The sequence below is a fragment of the Chironomus tepperi genome, unplaced genomic scaffold (genome assembly GCF_022539635.2).
Source record: "Chironomus tepperi strain 1889 unplaced genomic scaffold, CSIRO-AGI_Ctep_v1 contig_9, whole genome shotgun sequence".
Classification (NCBI taxonomy): Eukaryota; Metazoa; Arthropoda; class Insecta; order Diptera; family Chironomidae; genus Chironomus; species Chironomus tepperi.
The window spans coordinates 1,119,033-1,133,334 of NW_027226131.1; the positions used below are offsets into that span (position 1 = coordinate 1,119,033).

Consider the following 14,302-nt stretch of genomic DNA (forward strand, 5'->3'; position numbering starts at 1 on the left):
ATGCTGTTTACAATTTGTTGTTTGCACTACTCAATTGATATTAAGTCGCCACTCGCGTATACTACTGAGTCGAATGAAATGAATATTATTTATTAAAGTCACTTTTAATCGGTTATTAGAACGCTTTTTATGACTTTATCAAGGTTGCAGCAATTTATTTTCAATGAAAAAATTTCTAACGGATTTTTGAAATTTGAATTTTTTAGGTTGAATAAATTTTGTCACTTCTAAAAGTTTTTTGATGTTTTTGCTCTAGTTAAGGCATTAAACATTGAAATTAGTGATTAATCGACATCTTTAGAGTGGCAAAGACCGTTATCAAATAATTTAAATCTCTAAAAATTCTTACTCATTTCAAAATAAGCCAAACAAAAATATTTTCCATCCATCAAGTCATCCAGCTAAAGTAAAGATAAAATCCCATTAATCTCACAAAGAGGCACTTGAAAAATGAATGAGAGAAGGAAAGAGGCAGAAAAAAAACCGCAAATGTACGGTGAATATAGACTCATAAAAGTCCTTGAGCTTACGTAACAAACAAAAGTATTTGTAAAGTTTTCATTTTCAATGCGTTCAACAGCAGCAACAGGCAACGACTGTGCCATATGTTCAGACATTATTATAATTTCGCTTGCTACACGACTTTATTCTTAAATATGACCATTCATTATGAATAGCAGTAAAGTTTAAATAAGGTTTCTGGCATTTCTTATGTCAATATATGTACTTATGCTTGGTATATATTCAAATGAATTCATTTTTCGTGAAGCTGACTCAGTATGAGCTATTGTTGAATGGTTGTGTCAGTGGTGGGCAACATTTGATGTGCTAGGGTACTCCACAGCTCTCTAAGCGTGTTGCGGGACATGTCACACTATATCCATGTGTTACGGGACATGTCACACTATACCAGTGTGTTGCGGGACATGTCACACTATACCAGTGTGTCGCGAGACATGTCACACTATACCAGTGTGTTGTGGGACATGTCACACTATACCAGTGTGTTGCGGGACATGTCACACCATACCAGTGTGTCGCGGGACATGTCACACCATACTAGTGTGTAATGAAGCATGTCACCCGACATATGTTTCATGTCACATGACACATGTATTGCAACACACTATTGTACCGCGGCACACAAGTTGCTCACCATGAAAACTGTAATTCCTTCTCCACTTTCATTGCGTCATTAAATCTTTGATGAATTCTTACTCGATTTTTTAAAAAAAAAAAATTAAAATAATAATTCGAATATGATTGATTAAAGTCTGACACTGAAACTCTATCGTTTTGATCTTTACTTGAACTATTTGTGCATGCTTTAAACTCTCTCATTCAATTAATTGAAAGAACCTCTATTTATTACTAATCGTCGAACTATAATTTTAGCAAATTTATACATTTGCAAGTCATGTAGCTTTAAAAATAATTTCGATTAACGTAAATCAACAGCGCGAGAACATTTTTGTTCTCCTTCTTTATTCAATTTACAGCCAAAAAAGTTCATTTTTCAAATTTTGGAAGAATTCATGGAATCCGATCAGTACACATTGAAGTGTTGCTGGTATGGCGACGAGGCGACAGTATACCATGTGACAGTCAATTGGCAAATTTAGTTGTTCTTGCAAAGTGGCTGTTACATGTTTCTGAGTAAACTGTCAAATGATTGCTATGACAGGCAACAGTTCATTATGTGCCGATCGGGCAAGACTCTTTCATTTTATATCAGATTTCCTCATAGCTCACACGCTGTGCCTTTAAGTCAATTAAAAAATTGTATGGCGAATTATCAAAAAATGAGATAAGAATCACATCCATATGGAACTTAATAAAAATAATTTTAATGAAATTTGAGGAATTTAATGGCATTAAACTGAGCGCGGTGAGAGCAACAAGAGAGGAATAAGAAGTAAAAATTACTTCACAACAATGTTCAAAATTGTTGGAATTTCTACGCACGACTTGGTTATTTATTATGCTGAACGTATCGTGTCTTAATAAAATTAGAGAGCTTAAATCAGAGTTGTTGCTGGATCATTTCATTTTGATTTTGGAGATTAATTTGTTGAGATTGTTTAGTTAAGTGTTAAATATATTGTGGCTGAATGAGGCGAATTTTGGTTTTGGCATGTCTTTTTGTGATTTGTGACTGATAATTTCGTTGTGGCTGGAGATTTGGTTTTTTTTTGCTTGATTCATGATGTTAATTTATCAATTTATTTAATCGATTGAGTGATTAAGGTAGTTTGAGGTTGGAGTAGATACAGCCACATGGTGAGCGCATAGGCGTCATTAGGAGGCATTAGGAGGTATAGGGGCGGACCTAAACAAGCAAGCGTTCACAAATAAAACAAGCTGTTTTATGTAGGATTTGAACATGCATCCTTTCTTGTCTTTCCTTTTCTTCGAATAGTACAAGTCATTTTATAGATCAAAATAGATCCGGAAAGAGGCCAAACTTACTCTAAGGTGCTATTGGATTAAACCGTATCCGACACCAAGTTAGAATCACACCGACGACTTGGAGTCAATTTTTTAATCGATTAACTGTATTTAAAAAGCTTCAAAAGCACAATTCTGCTGGTTAATTGAGGAACGGTGGCCTTGATCAGTGGAAGGCAACATGTGTGCTGATGAGAAGGATGCTTAAAGTTGTGACGACGTGACTCGAATTTATGTATTTTTGAGTATCTAAGTCTTCCGTGTCACAAATAATGTTGTCCAACGTTGGTCTAGACTAGTGGTGACACAATAGTGTGCAACAAGGTGTGCCACGAAAAATAGAAATTTGCTCACCACTGATCTAAACTGTAGAATTGTGTCCGATGTGTCTGATGAGGTCATTCAGGAACTACATTTGTTAAAACATACGATTCTACAATAATTTGAGCAAAAACATCAAAATCTAGAATCAGACATCAAAAAACTTGTCAAAACTTAACATCAAGTTATGACAAGTATAATTTTTGATAATAATTACTCAATTCATGCGATACCATTCATGTCTACATAATAGCCAGCAGATATCATTTTCATCATTTCTGATCATACATGACATTCTCATAGCTTCTGTTTAAAACACAACCTTACTGTACATATACTTATCTACCATAAATCAGAATTCTCATTTCCTGTCTATTCAAATTTTAATAATCAACTCTGCATTACAAGATAATCGATTTCTTATTTTTTATGTGATTTATTCAAGAGCAGCCAAAAGAAGTCTCTCGCAACGTTGTCATTACGTGACAATTCATCGCGATTACAATATGAATTATTACGATTGTTTCAAATATTCTTTATGTGCTGTACTTCCCTTCATTTATTATAACATTTTCATTGCGTTTCCCCATTTTTACAGTTCCTCGTCGCAAGACTTTAGTGATATTTTTTTTTGCCATCATTGAAATTGACTTAAATTGTTTGTTTATGAATGAGAATCGACATTAAGAACAAGCGCATTATTTATATTTTCTTAACGGTTTTTCTATAGCATGCGCACACACAAAAATATATACACAAGAAACTTAGCCGAATGAAAGAAAGAAATGAAAATAGAAGAAATTCTCATGGAAATGCCAATTTTCTATCATTGTTTTAAAGAGTCTCTCCCGAACGGCACAAGCTTTTCATTGACTTCAGCTGCTTCCATGAAAGTTTACATGAAAATCGCCACACAGCCATTTGAACAACATGTCGCAGCCACTCGAACGACATGTCGCAGCCACTTGAACGACATGTCGCAGCCACAGGAATGACTTGTCACAGACACACGAACGCCATGTGGCATCCACTTGAACGACATGCGAAAACCACATGAACGACATGTAGCAGTCACTTGAACGTCATGTGGCAGACATATGAACCTCATGTAGCAGCAACTTGAACATGTGGTAGCCACTTGAACGACACGTGACTGCCAATTGAACGATATTTGACTGTCACATGAACGACATGTGACAACAAATTGACAGTCATGCTGCAGCTAGTAGACTGCCATGTGGCGGCTACTTGATTGACATGAATATTTGTGCCAATCGGGTCTTACTATTTTGCTCGCATATATATTTCAGTGCGCGCACGATTCAATTAAATGTAAGGAAAGAGAGCCTATGCATTAAAATGGGTTACGATTCTCTCGATTTATATTTGTTGATTCTATTCGTGAGGTTGGGAATAAAAGCTATAAAGAATGTTGAGTACGTCATGGTAAATTAAATTTCACATCAATAAGATTCCATCCAAGCTGAATGTTTCTCATTTAGATTTTTCAAAAGTCATCTCCTTTATAATTTTTTAGGCAACAAAATCTGTGTCGTTGAGAATATGCTATTATTATTCATTCTGACTGTTTAATTTAAAGGCATGAACCGTTAGAAGCATAAATTTTATATATTCAATATGCAAAATTAGCACATGAAGGAATAGTGGGAACTATAATAAGTAATCGAAATTAAATATCCAATTAAGCTTTACTTTGAGAATACCTTTAAGCATGTTGCACATTTTATGGTTCTTTCAACGCTTTACTTTCTTTCCCTATTTCAATGCTAAAGGTTATAAGGTTCTGTTTCTCTCTTTATCCACAAAACGTGCATATACACACAATCTCTTCATTCTCTTCCATTTCCTATATATTTTACCATACCTTAACTGCTATCCGAAAAGCATCACAGTCATTCCCAATATATAGGTAAAACATAACTGTATTTTCGTCAGAAGAACATTTTTGTTAGATTTTTAGATGATTATTTAAATATATACATATAAAATAAAATAAGCAACTCACGGGTCTGCAAACAACAGCAGAAAAAAATCTCTCTCTCAGTCCGCGCTGTGCTACATAATAATATGCCAGTCATATCACATAACAACTAGCCACACAGCTGACAGGGCAATTTTTATATAATTTTTTAATTGAATAGTTCAGAGATGCAATTTAAGATTGGCTTTTGATTCTATGTTGAGTACTTAAATTGTATGTACAATGTTCCTTAATCATGAAGTTCTTGTTGCCATTCTTATTCTTCTTGTCGACTTGATCAGATTGGTAATAATTTTTTGGGTGTTCCTTCGATGAATATTTAATGAATGCTTGTTTTATGCTGATTTGTTGGATATAGAATGGTTTGTTGAATGACATTTAGAATTTTAGACATGATTTGAACTATAACGGTTTTTAGGAATTTGAATATTGAAGGGATTTTTGAAATTTGATGAAAGTTCAACGGATTTTTGAAATTTGAAAATTTAACGGATTTTTGAAATTTGAATACTCAAGGAATTTTTGGAATTCAATGAAGGTTTAACGAATTTTTGAAATTTGAATATTTAACGGAATTTTGAAATTTAAAAAAATAATTCTAATTCTTCATGACAGTCATGCAAGGCTGGCAGATGAATTAAGCTTCCTACACAATTGAACAACTTTGCAGTTAGTCTTCATCATAAATATCCGCTAGTTTTTGATAAACATCTTTCTCTCGTGACTGCAAGAAAACTCTATGCTTATTATAAGCCTACTATTGCACGGTTAATTGTGGCGAGAAATGCGACAAATTTTTAATTTAACTCTATAAACCATTAATTAAATTTACTAAATCACTGCTATTTTCTTCTCTCTTTACAGTAACATGGCGCTTCTCAACAAACTTTTACAAATTTTCATTAATTTAATCGTAAGTATTACAATATTATTTTATGGCTACAAAATGATCTCTTTTGTACTGAGCTGAGCATTATAATTAGTCATCCATCACACAGGCCATTGAAATACTTTAAGCTTCATTGTGAAAATGTCAAAATAGTTTGACTTGTATTTGATGTCAATGATTCTTTTCATTAATTTGCGAAATGAGACTATGTAGTTAAATTGGCGGGTGAGATGACATGGACATTGGGGTGACTAGCAGATGATGCTACTTGTTGGTTCCAATTCCAAGTCAATTTCTAGTTTAATTACAAATTTCAATGTTTATTCTTCGAAGTTCAAATTCAGATTGAACTTTTGTATGAAAAAGGGGTGTTCAACTATGTACAATAAATAAGATTCAAATCTCAAATGAACGTTATTTGATGAATCTCTCCCAACATCCATCAATCTGAATGATTTAATGATCACTTTGAGAAACCAACACAATCTGTGCTATATGTTTACAAATTCTTATTGAATACGGGTCATATTTCCCACAAGAATTTATGGTTAGTAGCATACATCATTCTTCAGCTTCCCAGGTGCTCATTTTTCAGTGAATAAGTACGGGTCAACCACTAGAATATCATTACTTTCTAAATAATTTAATCTTAACGTGCAAGTCACCCAACTAAAGTAAGCACACAAAGCCATTAAGATTTGCAAAAATAAATGTGCTAAAAAATGACTACCTCACATTGTAATGAGAGATGCCTTTGGGTTAGTCTATTCATAAGAATATCTTGTGGGTCTTTACAGCATATATTTAGCGATGAGGAAATCTCTCATTTTTCTTATTCTCTTCATACAACCATCGTACTAAAGTTATAACCCAAATCCCAACATACTTACTGGTGTACTTAACAAATATCCATCTATTGATGAATAAACAGACGGGAAAGAAGAAGACGACGAGAGATGTTTTTGAGGTTTGAGACTGATTTATAATGTCAATAATTCAGCGCCAACGGTTCTTTTAATACTCATCTACCTCCTTCACTCGTAAAATGATTGTCTAAATATTTGATGGACGTGCTTATGAGTTTCAATAATTTTTGCCATAAGCGTCATTCTCATTTATCAAATAGAATTGAGTCTAAACTGTTGGAACTAATGGAATGAAATAAAATAAAATATAAAAACAAAAAAAATATGGAATAGATATCCATGAACACAAATGAGCATTAAAGTAGTTCATGCATATTTATAATATTAAGTGTATATATATATGCACTCGAGCCACTGCCACTGCCTTTAACAACAATGGAATATTAAATAAGGCACTTCATAATATGTATAGGAGTTAGATATGCAATTTGGAACAACAGGGAAAGAAATCAGATTTTATGTGATGGAAAGAGAGCGCGCGCTCTCTGGTAACTGTAACTGCATGCTGAGCTCGATGATTTTTTTCAATTCGCGAAACAAAACGACGGAAAAATTATTATTTTTATTTTTCTCTCTTTTTATTTTTATGATTGCAAATAATAGCATTTTTTGTGTTATTACTATTGTTAATGCTATTATTCTAACGATATAATGCTATGGTGCAGTGAAATACACCAGAAAATTGCAAACTCAAGACGCTCTTTAAGAAAAAAAACTTTAAAAGCTGCTCCTATCCATCATTCATACAGTTCTTTTATGTTTTTGTACACAATCTTATGATCAGTTCACATAACACTGGTTAAAAAAGTAGTAAAATGCAGCGAGAGAGTGCTTTTTGGCGCCAATTAGCGAAAATGTTTGAATTTTTGAGTGAATTGATTTTTAACGTATTTTTGAAGTTTGAAAGAAATTCTGAGTTTTGCAAAAACAGTCTAACGTAAAAACGTACGTTTTTCTTTACGTCAAAACATAAAAATTGATAAAATTCAATAAAATTATTAAAAATTCAATAATCAAAGCAATCTGTGATAAGATTTCAACTCAATTTACTAGAAAAAGTGGCAAGACAAATCAAGAAATATAAATTAGATTCAGTTTTCAAGTTTTAAGTCATATTGCACTTCAAAATGCATTTTTTTCCTGACGTGCATCAAACAATGTAAAGCAAAAAAACATTAAAAATGTGAGAAACGACTGAAAAAAGATTCGCATATATTGAATTCCATTCATGGAGCATGAAGATCATGATGATGTCGACGACGACAATAGCAAGTAAGTTCTTTCCTTATCGAGATGATGAAAAAACAGCCAGCTATGATGCAGAAAATCTTTATGGAATCAAATAACTGTCAATTCTATTCAGTAAATCCAGAAAATTTAATTGATAATGACATTCATGTCTGATGTGTCACTTGTTTTGTAGTTTTTTACGTCTATTGATGGATGTACAAGTGAAAAAATAGTTAATTACGTAATGTGCATCTTTAGTTCAGTTCCATTTCTCATCATTTGTATGTACGCCCTACATCACATACATCAATTGTCTTTCTTAACAGTTTTCGGAAGCACATTAAGATGAAATTAACATCACTCATAAGTAAGTGAGCAAGTGGGAATAGTCATATATTTTTTGTGATAGGCATTAGCGTGCAGGTTGATGGATTTGACCTAAAACTTTGTAAGATGCTTTTATGACACATTCCCTAGCGGTAATTGTTCATTAGTAGATGAGATAAAAAAAGAGTCATTTCTTTTGTCTGATGACTTTGTTGTTTACATTTCATCTGACATCATCATCATCATCCGCTAACCGGTTGGATATACATATTGATATCGTAATATGACAAATAGGCACAGACGACGTGATGTGATGAATGAAATGAAGCGTAAAAGAAATTAGAAAAAAAATATGAAAAAAATTCAAATTATTTCTATGAAAACTGAGAGTCACTAATCCACAACAGTGTGGAACTGTGGAAGTGAAAATATGGGTCAGTGCAGTAATTCGGATCAAACACATGTATGTTAATTTTAATAACCTTATTTGACGCGTTGCGTAATTTGATTTTGTTTATATTATTTAACATTTTTCGTTTAATCTCCTTAAGTAGCTCAAGTTACAGCTTGCCTTAAAATTGTATCAAATTGGCAATGGTTGCTTATTTAAAAAAAAATTATGAAATTGTTCAGCATGATTGTCGTGCTTATTTGCTCCTTTCTTTTCTTTCACCCGGCGGTTACATTTTAAGTGGATAAGCAGTAACATGTAGAGTAAGAAGAAGGAAAAGAAATTGCAAAAAAAAGACATTTGTTTATGTTGTTATGCTAGTTATTGTTGTTAATGCAGTAAAAAAAGGAAAGAATAGAGCTTTAAAATCTTTTGAAGATAAAAATGAAACGATTGTAATGCTGTTCGCGCGCCTTACTGAATAATATGTACAAAATCCAGTTTCATTTCATTATATTTCATTCTCTCTGTGTTTGTCCCGCATTTGAACTTTCTTACCCAACATCACAATCGATACGCGATGAAATAAAGCCTTTGAGGCAATTACGCTACATACCTCAATATAAACAGTAAGTGATCACATGAGAAAGAGCAGCACACAAAATTTTTTATATCGATTAAATAAAATTATTAAATCGAGACCTGATTCCATTATTCAGACATATTACGGTTATTACTTTATTTTTTTAAATACTATAGGTTAGTGATCTTACAACGGATGAATCGTACATATTCCTTCTAGCCAAACCCGAAAAAAATAAAGTTTTTTTAATGCGGTTTTTGCAAAGATGAATGAAGTTGTTTTTGTTCAGTTTGGAATGAATAAATATGAGATTGTGGATTATTATGAATAAGCTAATAGTCAAGGGGAATTTCTTGAGATTAAGATGAAGATTTCACATTTGATTTTGAGGAATTTTTCGGTCTACTTCCTAGAGTAGATCATGCGATTTAAATGTGTTTGGTTTTTTGAGGTTATGAGTCAGAGGTTAGAATAGATTTTGTAGGTAATATTAATGGTTCCAGCAAAGTTTAACGAAGTACATTAGTGCTCTGCTTGAGGAACACAAGAATCCCTAATAGGCAAAGAACATGCTCACTGTGATATGGTTTGTGTATGTTGGGCAATGCTGCGGATTCATTTAAAATTTGACATTTCCATCGATTTTCATAGAATTTTCTTGAATTTTTTAATGATCCACTCGGGATAGCTACAACTACAATCGTCAAATGACAGTTTCTCCTGAACGATCCCCAAACATTTGACATTAGTCGACCGTAAGTCTTACGTTTAACTAGACAATAATGTCAAGTGTCCACTTGGAAAAGGTTAAATGATTGATTTCTATGGCAACAATCAGACTCGAAATCAATGACGAGTCTTAAAAATTACTTCCAATAATCCACTAAACCTGGATTATTCGGTCCACCTCCGTCACTAAACCTCACTTGCAATCCAAAAAATGCGCCTCAAAAATCCACCAAAAAGTCAACTTCATCAAGTCTTTTATTCATTATTAACTTAAGAAGGCTTGTCTCGCGCGCGCTCCCGCCATGAAAGCACACTATGAATAGAGATTAAAATGCCTTACTCGCTCACCCCGATGATTGATTGTGATGAGAAGAATAAGGAAAAAAAGACCTTAGACAGCTCCATAAATTGAGAGTATTCGACATCATAAAAGAATTTTTGTGTGTATATTGACCTCATAAAAGGCCTTTTTTGTTTTTAAAGTTAGATCATAATATTATGTTACCTTGCACAGCTATTATGTCGCTTATCTTCGGCTACACTCAAAATCGGTAAAAGCTCACTAATGTCTATTGCAAAGATATTTCGATTTTTACCGTTTGGCAATCCCAAAAAGATACAGCATGACATATATACATGGATAGAAATTAAAAATATAGTGAGAAAGAAGGTTAGGCTGTTTAAGATTAATTAATTATGAGATTCTCTTTCTCTCATATGCTTGCCTATAGATGAAAACTGTTAAAAATTATCATAGGTATTTATGACCTAACAAAAAGAAGAATCTGATGATAGATAATAGATGAGAAGGAACACAATAAGATGTGAAAGAAAAACATTTCGCACTTCTACTGACTAGCAACTTATTTTTTTGTTTTATTATTGTCTGTTACTGGATGTTTTATTACCCTTTCGAGATCGATAGTAAAAACAGATCGATAATAAAAAAATTGTGTGTGAATTAATTTTGTAATGAAAAGGCCACGATGAGATCATTAAAATAAAATGTAAGGAATAAGACATAATATTCGCGATAAGTGTTATAAAATTGACTATAATAATAAAATAGGAACTTTAAGAATTTCTTGGGGCGATTTATATGGATATTATTGCTCATTTAAATGCTTGAATTAATTACTTTGAATCCATAATTTATATCCTCACGTTTTGTATACAGTTATGACTTGTATGTTCGTCAATGTTTTTATAAATTTCATAAATTCTGACATGAACGAAATAAAATTGCTGTAAATACTACTTTTGCATGCTTTTACAAATTATGCGCATAATAAGCTTATTCAGGCTGTAGAGGTGTTGGTTGTTTGGAATTTAAATTTTATAAGAAGGTTAGGTCAATTATTTTGGAATGTAATGTTTGGTATATTTTGTTGCATTAAAGTTGCTTGCAAAATTTCTTGAATTTCTTGGAACTTGGACTGATTTTTGAGATAATATGAATGTTAAGAATATGTCAACGGTCATTTTATATTCAAATTATGGGTGGAAATTTATTTAGTTGATTTCCCCTTTTTTGGTTGTTATTCCCCTCAATAGAAATATTCAGTTTGTTTATAATCTTCAAACAATAAAAATACAATAAAGATTGATAAGTTCCTGCATTTACAAGTTACAGAAGTCATTCCGTCAGTGAATTTGATGGCGATGAACTGAAAGCGCGACAATTTGTAGCATAGATCAATCAAAATTTGTGTAAATAATGAATAAAATAGCTAAAGATTAAGTTTGTTGAGCAAATTACTATTCTTTTGAAATCTTGCCTATAATCAATGCTAAAAGCGTAGAATTTCATTCAAAATCTGCAGCTTCCGACTCTTCCCGTTCTAAATAATCCCTCAAAAGTCGCACATTCTACAAACCTCACTACGTGATCAACCATCTCAATCAAATGTTGACATTTATCATCTTCAGACCTTCCACATCATCTCACGTCTTAAATTCTTTTAATATTCTTTCCACAAACAATAAAAATGTCAAGACAACATCACAATAATATGATCTTTAACTGTTCTACATCGTAAAATGTCAGTGCCGATAAACATTATCCTAAAAAAAAATTCTCTCATAATCTGGGTCACGGACCAAAAGAGTATCACACACAAAGTCCAAAAAAATATCCGATTTCATTTTGAATAATCTTTGTTATTTAAATTAAGTTGTAAGTTGTCTCGTACCATAAACAAAACATTAATTTTTTTGCGACGATATAGATCTTTTGGATGCATATGTACATTGGTGGTCGATGTTAGATATCGTAATATCCAATTAGCTCCAAAAAATAAGAAAAGAGATTCGGTAGCCGATGGAGACAAATAAATGACCAAAACTAATAGAAAGACGAATGAGGTAGACAGGCAAAAGTACCGAAGGTATCGTCTCTGTTTTATGTGAAATAAACGACATGAACAGGAACATAAATTTCTAACGAGAACGCAATTAATTTTGTAAAGAGCCACGAAAAAAAGGGAATTTATCTTTAAGTTCTCTGATTACAAGTCAAGTGAAATGATAGAACTAAGAGATTAACTGAATTTTTTAAAGAATATTATGTAATACACGCGAGAACGAAATGAAAAATGAAAGAACTAACAGTTAATGGAGCAATTTTATTTTACTTCTAATGGATTAAAATGCGTTTCACTGCCGCGTTCTCACCAATTGCTATTTGGTATGGAATCTTCAACATGGGAATGTACATAAAATTATGGTTTAGATTTAATTAAATTTATGGACATACAGTGAGAGTTAATTAGCCACGAGAACTGCTTAATTGGAAGATTACTGCAGATATTTAATAAATTAATTTTAATGTCTATAGGCACAATCAACATTTTTTTTTGTTGGAGTCATTGTTTTTAAAAGGCAAAATTGCGCAATTTTTCTTTCTTCTTTCTCTTGACCAAAAAGAAAGGTGGCGATGACTGTTTGTTGTCGAGACGTCCAAAAAAAAAAACAACCAAAATTTATGATTATTTTCCTTCATTTGTCTTTCATTTTTAATGGCATTTTGCTTGTTTGTTACGTTATTCATCGCTGCTTGATGCGACTTCAAGCTGAAAAGTTCTTTTTCGTGTCGTGGATTGCATGAATGTTATTAACGGATTTATATCTCATTTTTATTTCGAAATAGATTTGTAATCTCATCAAAATGATTTTGTTCCCTTTTAGTCCGTTAGGTAGTGTAATTAATCTTCAATGAAAATATCATAATCTCTTTTACATACGCTTATGAATACTTCATATTAAGCTACAATGTGGAGAATTTTTATGAGGGTCAGCAATTACCTTTAAATTGTAGTGATGAACATTCAATCGATGGGTATTAAAAGATTTTTATTATAGGAAAGATGGAAGAATTGGGATTCTGGGTTACGACAAAATTACAGTTGAGAGTTCGTACATTTTATATGGGACATACTTTATGGAAGCAATTGCTTTGTACCTAATCTTGGGGGTCATAAAATTTGTCTTATATTGTATTTGTTTTGCAGTTGCTAATTTTCTCTCTGAATTGATCAATTAAAATTTCTTATGAACTGCGTAAAATACAGTTGCTGAATCACAGTATGAGCAATGCAATATTGAGAGAAAGCAGAACTTTAATTCTATCCAAATGGCAGATTTGTGCTAAAAATTACTAAAAATAATTGAAAATTTCATAATTAAGTTAGTTTTTGCTGCAGTTTTGAGTTCAAATAATTAACATAAAAATCTGATTTAATGTGACTATTTAGAACAATTTTTAATGAATTATTGATGAAATACAACACAAAACCTTATTTAGAGGAGAAAAGGTTGATGTCTGATATTTTGTGCAAGATTCTATGTGCTAGATTTTCTACGGTCCGGATTTACTTGTCATAAATCTTAAATTTTCAACAAAATATAATCATGAAGAGTTGACTTAGTGCTTGGTTTACACCTGGGTAAAACGCTTCTCGAGACCGAGACCAAGACTTCCCAGTCGCGATCTCGATTTTCAATTTTGCTTCTAGTCTTGGTATGGAATTTCTTTGAAACCAAGACCTAGGGAAACCCTAATAGAACATAGTAGATTTGACAGGGTAACCTTGTGGTAAAGTGAACAGCTTTGTCTTGATTTTGCCTTTATCTTGGCATCATTTATACTTAGTTGTCTATCCCTATGTGTGTTTATCTATGTATACTCAGCCAGTACCAATATATGACGCTAGCTTTGCCTACGCGTGTCTAGCGATAGTTTCTATAGGCATCTTAAACCAAGACAAATGTCATGCTTACGATAGACACTTTCAAGCTCTGGTTTTGCCTCTAGTTCTTTAGAGCTTCTAGCTTTGTCTAGACATAGACAGGAGACAACTCTACATTTAGGTATATGAAAATCTACACCACCATAAAGTAACTTCTAAAAATATCCAATTATTATTTTAGACAGAAAATAAATAAACTTTTAAAATAA

The 14,302-nt window shown here is 32.4% G+C and overlaps 1 protein-coding gene across 4 annotated transcripts in view; it reads left to right on the forward strand.

Annotated features, from left to right (window-relative positions):
• pio (zona pellucida domain-containing protein piopio) overlaps nt 1-14,302 on the forward strand; it is a 68,992-nt gene that overhangs the window by 23,075 nt on the left and 31,615 nt on the right. For all 4 annotated transcript variants that reach the window (XM_070634828.1, XM_070634837.1, XM_070634813.1 and 1 more), the window contains one exon: nt 5,636-5,684. In XM_070634828.1, the coding sequence (XP_070490929.1) occupies nt 5,640-5,684 (45 nt within the window). In that variant the 5' untranslated portion in view covers nt 5,636-5,639. The remainder of the gene's footprint in view (nt 1-5,635; nt 5,685-14,302) is intronic.